This window comes from Tupaia chinensis, unplaced genomic scaffold, assembly GCF_000334495.1.
Source record: "Tupaia chinensis unplaced genomic scaffold, TupChi_1.0 Scaffold000063_1, whole genome shotgun sequence".
Lineage (NCBI taxonomy): Eukaryota > Metazoa > Chordata > Mammalia > Scandentia > Tupaiidae > Tupaia > Tupaia belangeri.
Window position 1 is genome coordinate 2,433,653 of NW_006159521.1, and position 14,146 is coordinate 2,447,798.

The 14,146-nt window shown below is 45.1% G+C and overlaps 1 protein-coding gene across 3 annotated transcripts in view; it reads right to left on the minus strand.

The window, feature by feature from the left end:
* The window catches only part of RAB8B (RAB8B, member RAS oncogene family), a 79,807-nt gene that overhangs the window by 19,787 nt on the left and 45,874 nt on the right, over positions 1-14,146 (minus strand). For all 3 annotated transcript variants that reach the window (XM_027765865.1, XM_006141754.3, XM_027765863.1), the window contains exon 2: positions 3,626-3,686. In XM_027765865.1, the coding sequence (XP_027621666.1) occupies positions 3,626-3,686 (61 nt within the window). The remainder of the gene's footprint in view (positions 1-3,625; positions 3,687-14,146) is intronic.

The following is a 14,146-nucleotide window of genomic DNA, read 5'->3' on the forward strand; positions in this document are numbered from 1 at the left end:
CCTCTATTAAGTTCTAATTAGCTAATCACTCGCAGGCTCCCAGCAACACTCCTCACTGCAGTAATCGGCACTGAAGAGCGCCCTTGGAAATTCTCTTTGCTGCCCTTGGAATTTTTACAAAATGTTTTTTAAATATCTGACTTCTTGCTAATGTCCATAATAAAGGTCCCAATGTTTTCCAGTACGTATACTGGGAACCACTCTCTCCAGCTAGTACGTGCGGCAGGTCCTGTGTTCCAGGACACTTGGGCAGTTGTCTGCTTTATCACTAGCACAGACACGTGGCCTCAGATGGACTTAAACCACTCTACTTCCTAGCTTCTTCCTCTATAAAAGAAGGGCTGGAGACTCTTCATATCATATTCTAGTTCTACACCAGTTCTAAGATCCAAGGATGAAAAAGGGCCCAGGGCAAAAGCGGATAAATATTACTTTAGCATTCAGCCCTGCCTCCTTCTGCCTCCATCTATGCTGCTCAAAATTCCTGAGCTTCATCCACTGCTGAGATCATTAAACCTTACATCTACAAACACCACCGAAAACCTTCCTCGAGGCTCCAGATCCTTATGACTCCATCCAAAGCACGACATTCAGAGAAATTAAATCAGCTTCTTGGAGGTGAAAAGAATCTGAGAGGGACCAGCAGTTAGCTTAATGGTTATGTCGCTGAACTCCCATGTAGTCAACCACGGTTCAAGTCCCGGACCTAGTGGCTTAAACTAATGCCGGGCGCATTTGCGTGCGTGCCCAAGATCCCGAGAGGAGAATGGAGAAGGGATCACGGTGTGGCCATCCCCCCCGGGGCGGTGATTTCTTGCTTTCTGTCTCTCTGGAGAGCGTATGCACCCTGTAGTAAAAACCTCTTCAAAAAAAAAAAAAAAAAAAAAATCTAAGAAGAGCTTCTGAGTTTGAGTTTAAGTCACAAATATTCAACCAGGTCATCTTGAAGAATCATATTTATTCACCACAGTTTAAGAAATCCTTCAGAATGTATAGGCAGACCCAGGTGACCATAAGAAGCTCGACGCCTCGCGTACTGAAATACGAAGTTGGGGGTGTGCTGTGGACGATGGTGTGTACCCCTCCCCCTGTTCTTGCCTTGAGGCTAATATTCAGTGTGATGGCGTTTGGATGAGGGACCTCTGGGAGGCAGTTAGGTCACAGGGTGGACCCCTCTTGAAGGAGTTAGCGCCCTCGTCAGAGACTCGAGAGCAATGATCTCTCTCGGGAAAAAAAAAAAAAAAAAAGAATCTAAGAAGAGCTTCTGAGTTTGAGTTTAAGTCACAAATATTCAACCAGGTCATCTTGAAGAATCATATTTATTCACCACAGTTTAAGAAATCCTTCAGAATGTATAGGCAGACCCAGGTGACCATAAGAAGCTCGACGCCTCGCGTACTGAAATACGAAGTTGGGGGTGTGCTGTGGACGATGGTGTGTACCCCTCCCCCTGTTCTTGCCTTGAGGCTAATATTCAGTGTGATGGCGTTTGGATGAGGGACCTCTGGGAGGCAGTTAGGTCACAGGGTGGACCCCTCTTGAAGGAGTTAGCGCCCTCGTCAGAGACTCGAGAGCAATGATCTCTCTCGGGGCTGCTGTGAGGACACATGTGAGGCAGTGGGCCCTCGCTAGACACTGAGTCTGCTAGGGCCTTTGCTCTTGGAATTGCCAGCTTCTAGGACTATGAGGAAGAAGTATTTATTGTTTTGTTTTGTTTTCGGAGAGGTTTTTTTTTTTTTTTTTTTTTGAGAGTTTTTTTTGCTATAGGGCGCGTGCGCTCGCCAGACAGACAGAGAGAGACAGAGAGCCAGAAAGCGAGAAATCACCCCCAGGGGGGGTGGTCACGCCGCAATCCCTTCTCCTCCATTCTCCTCTCGGGATCTTGAGCATGCACGCACATGCTCCCAGCGTGAGTTTTAAGCCACCAGGTCCAGGACACGAACCGTGGTCGACTACGTGGGAGTCCAGGGACATAGCCATTACGCTAACTGCTGGTTCCCCGGAGAGGTTTTTTGCTATAGGGCGCATGAGCTCACCAGAGAGACAGAGAGGGATAGGGAGACAGAAAGCGAGAAGTCACCCCCCAGGGGGGATGGCCACGCCACAATCCCTTCCCCTCCATTCTCCTCTCGGGATCTTGGGCACGCATGCACACGTGCCCAGCTTGAGTTTAAGCCACTGGGTCCGGGACTCGAACTGCAGTCGACTACATGGGAGTCCAGCAACATAGCCATTACGCTAACTGCTGGTCCCAGGAAGAAGTATTTATTGTTTAAGACATCCCATCTGTGGTATTTTTGTAACAGCATAGGTGACAGTGCAATATCACAAGGAATTTATATTTGTTCTCTGGCCCTGTTCCTTGACACACGGCTCCCCAACTCTTTAGAATCTCCAAAGTGATAAGGTTTTGTGTGTGTGTATATCCTTATAAAATAGATAACTGGTGCCTGGGGCTTCTGGGTAACCCCCAAAATGGGGCCGGTTGCCAGGAGAAACCAACTAAGTGATCAGAAGGTGGGAACTTTCCGTCCCACCCAACCTCCAGGGAGAAGAGAGGGGCTTAAAGCCAATGACCAACGATGTAACCGATTAGGCCTGAGATTTACGGCATCTATAAAACCTTGAAGAGACCAAGTCCGCACAGCTTCGTGAGAGCTGACATGGGTAGGTTTCTGGGGGTGGCACACAGGCGAGGGCACGGAGGCTCTGTGCCACTGCTCAGATGCCTGTGTGTCGCTCCTGGTCGTTCCGCTGAATCCTCTGTAACACCCCGATCACGCAGGGGCACAGTTCACAACCTCTTCCCTGCAAACGGCATTTGAGACTGGGGCGGACTTGTGGAGTCGAGACTCCCATCCTATGGACCTGGGGGGACGATGTCAGAACTGAGGTAAGTTACAGGACACCCAGCTGGTGTCTGCTGGAGAACTGCTCAGTGTGTGAGGAAAAACCCTCACACTTCCGGTGCTGAAAGCATTGTGCTGACAGTTCGAGAGATGTGTTTCTTACATCTTATGGAGCTGCTGAACAAAGACATGACTTATTTTCTTCCTTATTTCCCAGTCCCACAGTCCTCATTTTCTATTTAATGAGAAGACATATGTACATGAATTATAAAACATCAGCGCTGGAGGGGAACTCGAACGTCACCAAGCTAACCAATTTATAAATGAAGAAAAATAGGCCCCGAGAAGGAAAGCAACTGGCCTGAAGTCCTCAACCGAGAGGCGTCAGGGCTAGAAAAGACATCTGCACTTCCTGCTGCGGGTCCCCACCCCTTGGCCACTGCGCCTGATCCGATTTCACAACTGTAACAGCGTGGTAAATAATTCCAACTCTTCAGAATTTAGTTCCCTCTTATATAAAATGAGTTTTTCAAGAGTGAGCTCTTAGATCTCTTCTGCCTCTAAGAGTTAGAGACAGCATTCCCTGTCTTCCCATGTGTGGAGGAGCTAGCTCTGAAGGATGCATAAGTTACTCAGTTCCCCTTGGTTCTGATAAATAAAAGATGTTTTCACTATCACAGGATACCTCTAACCCACCACCCTTCCCTCTTTAATTCCCACTTTCCATTCCCCATTAAAGCAGGAATCTATGTGCATGTATTTTTCTTTTTACTTACCATATCTGAAGCTTAATTTTCTTTCCATCTAGCTCTATTGTTCTGATTTTAAAATCAATTCCTGCCAAAAAAACAAAGAAAGATATGCTGAGTTTCTTCAGATATAATCCAAGTATTATTAGGAAAAGGACAAAGATTTCTATTGAAAAAATTTCCCCGACGCAGTGGAAAATGTGAACCCAGAGCGGGTGTGAATGGTATGTTTCCTCTGAATACAGGCTGAAGAACGGAATGCTAATTACTTGTAAAGAATTCCCACACATGTTAAATGCAACGTATTATAGGCCTCATTATTTCAACCCAAATAGATCACATCCTGCGAAGTTACATAACTCAGAGATGGAGAATATGCCGCATTTTCTACTTCCTGAAATCCATATAAACAAGGCTGCCTCACCCCCACCCTTCCATAAAGACGGCTGTGGAAGCTCATTAAAATATCTTCTTCCAACTCTTTCCATTTTGATTCTTCAGAATCTGCAAGTAAGGAGAAAAAAGAGAGAGAGAGAGAGAGAGATCTACCCATTTGAAGGTAGGGAAGAGAGAGCCTGCATCTCTATTTTATAGTTTGCAAATATTTTACAACTGTACATTTTAATAAATGTTCCTCGCAGATTACTGGCTAGAGATAAAATCGCTGGAATGGTTGTTTTGTTTGTTTGTTTTTTAAGCTCTGGCTGCACTGTTATCTGGGGAACTTTTATTTATTTTTACTTATCTTTTTTTTTTTTGAGAGAGAGAGGGATTTTGCTATAAGGCATGTGTACTCTCCAGAGAGACAGAAAGTGAGAAATCATCCCCAAGAGGAGAGGACCATGCTGCAATCCCTTCTCCTCTGTTCTCCTCTTGGGATCTTGGGCACGCGCCCAGTGTGAGTTTTAAGCCACCGAGTCCAAGACTAAAACTGCGGTCAACTAGTGGTTAGGTGACATAGCCATTAGCCATCTGCTGGTCCCTCACTTTTAAAAAACACTCAGGATGGGGCCAGCAGGTGGCATGGTGGTTAAGGTGCTGGTTTCCCACATGGCCCATGAAATTCCAAGTCCCAGACCTGGTGGCAGGCTTTCTCACTTTCTCTTTGTCTCTCTCTCTCTCACACATGCCCTATAGCAAATCAAAATAGTAATAATAAAATAAAATAAATAATTCTTTAAGAAAAAATACTTGAGACTAGGCCAGCCTCCTTACCCATATTCTGAGCTTTTAACTTAATTGGTCAAGGGAGGAACCTGGGCACCAGTAATTTGCAAAGCTCCCCAGGTGGACGTGAAGAAGCTCTCAGCAGCCATGATAGGTAGTTTGTGGAAGTCATTGGGACCCTGGGACTTTAAATGCTCAACCCCTTCTTCACCTGTTTCCCCCATAATGAGAACTTATTTATCCATTTCAACTATAAAGAGCCTCAAAGCCCCTGACAACTATCGGCATTAAGAGGAAGGAGAAAGTCGGCAAGGGACAAGTTAGTGAACACAACTCAGTTGCCATTGGCTAAATCCGCATCATCTGGCTACACAGCTTTGTTTTGGTGTTTTTCCTACTCTTTTGCATTCTATATACGGAATCCCTTAAAGTAGTTTCCAAGACATTTGGAGAAAACGTGAATTATGTATTTTCTTAATTGGCTTAAACATGAACTGAAGCTATTTTGGTGGAGGGAGGGAGAGCCTTTAACAGCTATGTTACTACGATGTGTCTTCATGGAAACTTCAAAAGTTCCCCTAAGGTTGCTTCTCAGCTCCCGCTTCATATAATAAATACATAGGCATAAACAAAGTGGAAACCCAGGCTAGCAGGTGGTGTAGTGGCCGACTGCAGTTCGAGCCGCAGACTCTGCAGCCTGAAACTTATTCCAGGCGCATGCACAACCATACCCAAAATTCTGAGAGGAGAATGGAGAAGGGACTGCAGCATGGCCATCCCTCCTCCCCAATGAGGTGTGAAATTTTCACTTTCTCTCTGTTTCTCCTGCCAGTGCATGAGCCCAAGAGCAAAAATCCCTCTTAAAATAAGCAAACCAACCAAGTGGAAATATTTCCCCTTCTTGTCTGTGTGGGACTTTTTCTGCAGAAGCTTTTTTAGGTAGACCTCTGAACCTTGACACAGACAACGATCACACCTGCTAATTTAGCTGGACAGCTTCTCAATCATTCCTTCCCTCACTAATAACCACAGATTGTCAAATACAATCTGATACCCATATGTCCATTTTCCTCCTCTAAGGTACCTCCCTCAGCATTGAAGGGTCTGCAGGTATGGAAGCAAAACAGCCACACAACTTGAATATTACTGCTAGCAGAATTTACTATCACCGTGACTCATTTAAGACTTAGTAGACAATGATTAAGAAAAAAAAAAATTTATACCTCCAAATCCAGATAACAAAGATCCTCTAGGGGTATTCCTCTTTTTTTTTAAATTTTTTAAATTTTGCTATAGGTCATATACACTCACTAAAGAGACAGGGACAGAAAGAAAGCACCACCAGGGGGATGGCCAGGCCACAAGCCCTTCTCTTCCATTCTCCTTTCAGGATTCATGTTTTTCGAGTCACCTGGTCCAGGATTGGACCACTCTAACTACCACACCACAGTTTGCTCAACTTCCCACTATCCTTTATCTCTTCTTGGTCCCAGCATTAAGAATAAAGTCCAACATTCCAATAGTCAACAAATGTTTCTTCAGATTAATGTTTTTTAAAAGTTTATGATCTAGCTATGACAAAAGAAAGAGGTGATGCTTTTACAGGAAAAACTGATAGTTTGTTTGCAGACATCCTAAATGGTGGATGGAAGCTTGGGTTTTTCAAGGATTTTTAATATTCGTATTTCTGCTGGTAGGTCTTCAAGTTACTATGACTTCTGTTACTAGGCTAACTACAAAGATGAGTGGCTCTTTAAATCAGGCCATTTTATAAAGAGCTATGATCCTTAATCATCATCGCACCCTGAAAAGGGCCACTATCAACTATACTCAAATACTACAGAATTGCCTATATTGTCTGAATCTTGACTTAAGGGGTATAGCTTGAGCTTTGGAAATTATCCACTTGACCGCCATGTATTAGTATCCTGGTGTGCTGTGCCCTCCCAAGTCTTAAATGTTTCATATACAGTCATCCATCAAGTGCTGAACGGTCTGGCTTGTCATATCAGTAAACACATGGAGAAAGAGCTGCTAAACTCGCTCGACATTGTGACTGGTGAATTCCTTGCCTGAGACCAGAGAAAACTTGTGAGCTCTCTGGTGAGACCAAGAAAAAGTCATTTATGATGGTGACAGAGTGGTGCCGCTGCCGTTAGTTTTGGTCAATTGCTCAAATTAAGGGAAGTCATTAAACTGAACTATATTGGCCTGAGAAGGCCTCCATACACCAGTTCGAGTTCCTGTACGCAAACCACAAGCTTGGTGGAAGTCTGTTTCATTAGCAGCCAATCACAGCAGCTTAACTTCATCCAATCACAGCCCACCCTTTATGCTGTGTTCAAGGAGGCAAACATGCAGCTCTAACCAATTATTTCAGGGTCCCCTTCCCTTACTTCCAGTTTTTGTACCTCACTTTCTAATTCTTGCACATAAATGTTACCCCCACCACATGGCTATCTGGAGTTCCCTGGAAGCCATTCTGGGGGCTACCCTATTTTATTTTAATTTAATTTAAACCAGCAGATAGCTTAAAGATTACATCACTGGACTCCCACATGGCTGACCATGGTTCAACTCCTGGACCTGGCAGCTTTAAATTCATACTGGGCACTTGTATGTGCATGACCAAAATCCTGAGAGGAGAATGAAGGAGAAGGAATTGTGGCATGGCCAATCCCCCAGGGGTGTGTTTTCTCACTTTCTGTCTCTCTGAGAATGCATGCACCCTATAGCAAAAATCTCTCTTTTTTTGGGGGGGGGGAGAGGTTTTTGCTATAGGGCGTGTGCGCTCACCAGACAGACAGAGAGAGACATAGAGACAGAAAGCGAGAAATCACCCCCCAGAGGGGATGGTCATGCCGCAATCCCTTCTCCTCCATTCTCCTCTCGGGATCTCGGGCACGCACGCACACGTGCCCGGCGTGAGTTTTAAGCCACCGGGTCCGGGACTCGAACCACGGTCGACTATGTGGGAGTCCAGCGACATAGCCATTACACTAACTGCTGGTTCCCTGCAAAAATCTCTCTTAAAAAAAAAAATAGTGTCCAACATTTCATTATTTAATAATCTGTTCGCATTTTAAATGAAGACAATGTATATAAAAATGCTTGTTCAGATTAGTATTTCCGTTGTTCTGGCTTATTAAGATAGCAGCACCTGTTCCTTCCAGGCTGACTTTGCCTGTATTTGCAAGTCACATCCATCTTCCACCACCACCTGAGGCCCCTTTACATTCTCATGTACTCTCCTTTGATTCAAAACATTTGAAAAACTTTCTCTGGCCTAGCTTTCTGATTCTTTGTATTTGCTAGAAGTATTACCTTCCTGTTGTTGGAAGAAGTTCTAAAGCACGGTGATACTTTTTTTTTTTTTTTTTTTGAGAGAGATTTGCTATAGGGCGCGTGCGCTCGCCAGACAGACAGAGAGAGACATAGAGACAGAAAGCGAGAAATCACCCCCCAGGGGGGATGGTCACGCCGCAATCCCTTCTCCTCCATTCTCCTCTCGGGATCATGGGCACGCACGCACACGCGCCCGGCGTGAGTTTTAAGCCACCGGGTCCGGGACGTGAACCGCGGTCGACTACGTGGGAGTCCAGCGACATAGCCATTACGCTAACTGCTGGTTCCCAAGCACGGTGATACTTAACCATCGTTCCACTATTCAGAAGTTTTCAACGTTTATAAGAATTGTGAACTGTGGTATTTAGAGTTTATTTATTCTGCCGTCAGGGGTCAGCTGGTAGACAAGTGCTTAGAACAAGGTCAGATTAGCACAACATGAAAGATAAAGCAAGCAGGATCTAAAATAGGTAACATTTTTAGAAAGTAAGAGCTCACTATGATTGAAATATAAATTATATTGTTATTGAAAAGCACTGAACTGGAAAGTTAGAAATTCCTCAGTTGTAGGTTAGGTTCTGTCATTACCGACTTTCGGATAGCTCGCTTAACCACTCTGCACCTCTAGGATGAGAGGCTCTAGTTAGATAAACTAGATAATACATGAGTGTACTCTGAAACTCCACATAAGCCTAAAAGATAGTGCCGTGGGGTTCTATCATCTTGCGGTGCTTGTCACTTCAGGCCCATATTATTTGTAATAGTCCAGGACACTGGGCCAGCATCTCTCCCTGGCCCAGTTCCCCACATGCCACTGCCAGGACAATTTCCAATTTCCCTGTGGCTGTGCTGCTGCACTATTTAATCAGCCGTGATCCCACTTCCTCAGCCTGGAGAAACAGCCTTCCCCCATGGGTGCACGTCCTCCCGACCACAACCCTCAGCACATCTCCAACCTGGGTCTTTGGTTTCCCGCGGAAGGACCCAGGTATCCTCTACGCCGCACCTGCAAGGCCACTGTACTTTGTGGCCTTCTCTGAGGACAGTTCTCTCCCTTCTCTCCTCAGCCCTCCACTCAGCCATGGCCACCCCTACCTCCAGGCCTGGTCCTTGCCCAGTGATTTAATCCTGTGTTGTTGCGTTCATTATCACGTAGCCCTGCAGTCCTCCCATCAAACCAGGGCCCTCCTCTCTCTGCACTTAGGCTGCACACAGAACATGTACACGGTGGACACGAATGTAAAGGTTAAATACTCTCAGATACTGAAGTAAAGGGCAAATACTCCTAAATGTAAATACAGATGCCTAGAAAAACGTTGAAAGTTCAGTTTTCTTTTTCTTTTCTTATTTAATTTGCTAGAGGGTGCATGTGCTCACTGAGGGGGAGGGAGGGAATTGGAAATGTACCCCCCCCCCCGGGGATGGGCATGGCTTAATCCCTAGTCCTGTCTCTCCCTCCTTCGGGAATTGTGGGCACATGCACATAGGCACCTGGCATGTTTTTCAAGCTGCTGGGTCCAGGACTCGAACTGTGTCATCAGCCATGTGCAATCCAGCTGCCTGGAAGTTCAGTTTTCTTAATACACTATAGCAACAATAGTTAAGAGGCTGAGAAATCTTTTCTGATTAAAAAATGAAGAGATGTTACAATTAGTTTGACAATGATATCACTAGAAATAGATTACATATTCTATAAGATGTAAAGAAAAATCAATGAGGATGTTTTCAGATGCAAATCAGTGCAGCCTAAGGTGATTTGAGGAAGCATGTAACAAGCTCAGTGATGAACTAGTCAGGGAGGGCTCAGGCTAGGGGTTCTAGCTGTCTCCTTGCACCTTGGCTCTGTCCTCCTAGGAGTATCAATTTTATCCTCTAACTGACAGCAGTTCCTGACCACAATACCAACACTGAGAAGAGAGGTCATTTTCCTGAGCTGCTTTCTTTTTTTTTAGAATTATTTCATCAAATTTTATTCATCATTTTAATTTTATTTTCAATTTGACCAGAGAGAGAGAGAAAGTGAGAAAGCAAGCTGCCAGGGTCAGGATTCAAACTGCAGCTGGTCATGTGGGAGTCTAGGGCACCGGCCCCTGATCCGCTCTCTTGAAAGTGAGAAAATATTACGCCCTAGTGTCCACTGAGTTAGCCTTCACATCTCATTTCATGGAAACGCCACGTTTCAGCAGGCTAAGGCTGAATTCCAGACCCAATCACCGCCACAGGGAGTCACCAAGACTGGATTCATCTAAACCCATCCCTAAACTGAGAGTAAACAAGGCCCATCCCTGGAGCCGGGTCACTCTCCCTGTCAAAAGGGCTGCTGAAAATAGTAGAGTGGAAAGGCTGTTGGAATAATAACAGTATTCCCTATAACACTCAAATCTAATAGAACTTTACATTCATAGTTATATGAAATAGACAAATAATGCAGCTGTCACTATGACCCTGTCATGAATGTTATTACACTTAGCGATAACTGTAGTATTTCTCTAAAGGTAATTTCATCTAGCACTCAGGCAAGAACTAGAGAGGGGGTGGGGGCAGGACAGCGAGTAACCCAAGAAGCTATCCAACATCTCTCCGAAACTGCGATCATCACTGCTCGGAGAACCCTGAGCCCCGAGAACCCTGAGCCCCGAGAACCCTGAGCCCGGAGAACCCAGAGCCTGGAGAACCCTGAGCCCGCAGTCCCGAAGACCAGCGCCTCCCTAGCCCCAGGTAAAGAGAGTGGGCTGGCAGGGTGACAGCAGCAAAACCACATTCCTTCAGGCAGTAAGTGAACTTGTTGGGTTTTTTTTCTTTTCTTTTCTTTAAATTCAAAAGGACTATACAAGGCAGCCATGTGGTGTGGTGAAGGCAGCTAGATCTCACATGGCTGACTGCAGAGTTTAGTCCCAGACCTGGCAGTTTGGAGAAGCATACCAGGTGCGTGTGCATGCGTGCACAAAAGCCCTAGAGAATGGAGGAGAAAGGACTGTGGCATGCTCCCCACCCCCCAGGGGATTTCTCAAAAGTATGTCATGACTTTTCCAATGACCTGATGTAATAATCTGTGTTTCAATGATGACCCGGAGTCACCCTGACTCATGGGCCACCCATACCCACCAGGCTGCATGTGGCCACCACCTCCCCCCAGCAGCACCATCCAACATGATGTTCAGGAGATGAGATTCCGAAGTTACTTCTAAATTGCCCCAACTTTAACTTTCCGATGGCTTTAAAACAGTCTCAATTTCTTTATTAATATTTATCTAGTCAATAAAATAGGAATCCCAAATGATAAGGAAATATTCCCAAGTGACTCGAAGCCATTTTCTTTTTTTTAAAGAATTCTTTTCATTCATTTTATTTATTTATTTTAATTTTTATCAGAGAGGACAGAGTGAGAAAGAGAGAGAAGGAAAATGAGAAAGCAAGCCACCGGATCCGGAACGTAAACCATGGTTGGCTACTTGGGAGTCTAGCACTCTTAGCCACCATGCCACCTGCTGGCCCTGACTCAAAGCTATTTTCATCTTGAATACAAATATGCCCACACACCCTCTAATAGATTTATTTTTTCTGAATTGATTCTTATATTAAACAGCTGCTCATAACTGAGAGGTACATACACATATGTGTATGTAGACACATGTACACATGCACGCACACTACTATAGGGAAGCAAGGGCGAGAGAAAATCACAGAATCATAAACATGGGAAGTATCTCAGAGTTCACTTAGTCCAGTCCTCATTTTGTGGCTAAGAAAACTGATGCCCAGAGAGACAGAGCAATTTACCCAGGTTCACAAAGACCAATACAAAAGGGATTAAAAATCAAAGTTTGGCATTTAATGATGAGGCTTTCTCAAAGAGACACGTACAAGGATGCCCATGTCTTGATGGGGACACTTGCTCTTAAGAGCTGTAGCACAATGTTGGCAATGACTGACATGCCCACCAACAGGAGAATATTTTGGTATAGTGGGGATGAATCTTTTGGAACAGTGAACAAGAGCCTCACATATTAACATGGAAGAGTTTTTTTTTTTTTTTAAGATTTATTCATTTATTTAATTGTATTTGTTATTATTATTGTTGTTGTTGTTGTTTTAAATTTAACCAGAGAGGGACCAGCAGTTAGTGTAATAGCTATGTCACTGAACTCCCATGTAGCCAACCGCGGTTCGGGTCCCAGACCGGGTGGCTTAAACTCACGCCTGGCTCGTGTGCCTGCGTGCCCAAGATCCCGAGAGGAGAATGGAGGAGAAGGGATTGCGGTGTGGCCATCCCCCCGGGGGGGTGATTTCTCACTTTCTGTCTCTCTGTCTCTCTCTTTCTGGCGAGCACACGTGCCCTATAGCAAAAACCTCTCAAAAAGAAAAAAATTTAACCAGAGAGAGAAAGAAATGAAAAGTGAGAAAGCAAGTCACCAGGTCCAGGACTTGAACCACAGTCAGCCATGTGGGAGTCCAGAGCCTTACCACCACACCACCTGCCAGTACAAACATGGATGAGTTTTAAAAAACATGTATGGGAAAAGAACAAGTTGCAGAGGGGCCCGCAGGCAACACAGAGGTTAAGGTGGCTGGATCCCACATGGCTGGCTGTGTGGTTTGAGTCCTGGTGCCAGGGGCTGGAAAATCATGCCAGGCATGTGTACATGCATGCCCAAAAACCCAAGAGGAGAATGGAGGGAAAGGCATGGCCATCCCCCTGGGGATGCTTTCTCACTTTCCCTCTCTCTCTTTCTCTATCTCTGTCTCCATCTCTGTCTCTCTCTGATAAACACAAGATCATGTGCCTTATAGCAAACTAAAAAACAAGTTGCAGAAATATACAAACTCTTCCTGAAAAAATATTTTCAAAATGCCAAAACCAATAGTATATATCCTTTACATATACATTCATGTATAATTAAAGTCTGAAACGTGTTCAAGGAAGATTATGAGCGAATTAAGGTAACTGTTCCCTCTGGAGAGGGGGGATTCACCAAGGACTTTGACCCTATAATCTACTATTTCTAAAGCCGAGTGGCAGGAACATGCACACTGGAGTGTCTTACACTAACTATACTTTTATATGCCAGGACTTTTTAAAGTGTTTGTTTTTTTAACAAGCAAACATTAGTTATCTGGGAAGCTAACATATGCATTGATTCATGAGAACAGAAAAATCGAAGCAGATTCTAGAGATGAAAGGCCCCTTAGAAGATTCGGGCAGAGGAAGAGCAGGCGCCATGGCTCTTGTGCTGTAGACCAGCCTGTGAGCAGCTCTGACTGGGTGAGGGAGGACAGCAGGGCTGATTCAAGCTCAGAAAGTGAGCGGAGAGCAGGGAATCGGAGCAGTGAGGAATCCTGCCTACTCTGACTTCAGGCAGAGAATTGAAAGGCATTTCCTGTTACCTCGAGGAAAAGGAACTTGAATTTGCTGGGCCCAGAATGACCGAAAAATACACATTTGGGTCATGAGGTTGGGAGTGGCACTCTGCAGGCAGAACAAAGGAGTTCTGATTTTCCATTCAATAGAAGGAGGAAAAGGAAAGTGACCAGTTCCTCTTGGAGTGGGGTTTGGGAAGGAGAGGCTCTGACCCCCAAAACCTCTGAGAAGGCAAAGTGGGACATGAGGGCTCTACTCTGTCCAGAGTGACCCACAAAACAAAAGGGATGGCAGACACTTGGCAGCGGGCATGGGCGAGGGCGGTGGAGTGTGCACTTACCTGGAGCTTGCTTAACAGGTACTTCCCAGAACCCCAGGGGTGTCCTAGGAGGCAGCAGAGGGAAGGGCTAGGCCAGCAGAATAGAAAGAAGAAAACTGAACCCGGCCCAAGCTGAGCGAACATACCTAACACAGAAATGGAGCTTGGAACCAGCAATATTGGGCTGCCTTTTATTCCACGAATTAGATATTTAACACAGAGAGGGAACAGATGGACAAAGTCCTTTACGCTAAGTCAAATCACTCAACAGATGTCAATAACATAACCTCTTCTGTTTCAAGAGAATAGAGGCTGCCCTGGGGTTGTGAACGGGTGAAAGGATACCATTGCTGGAGTG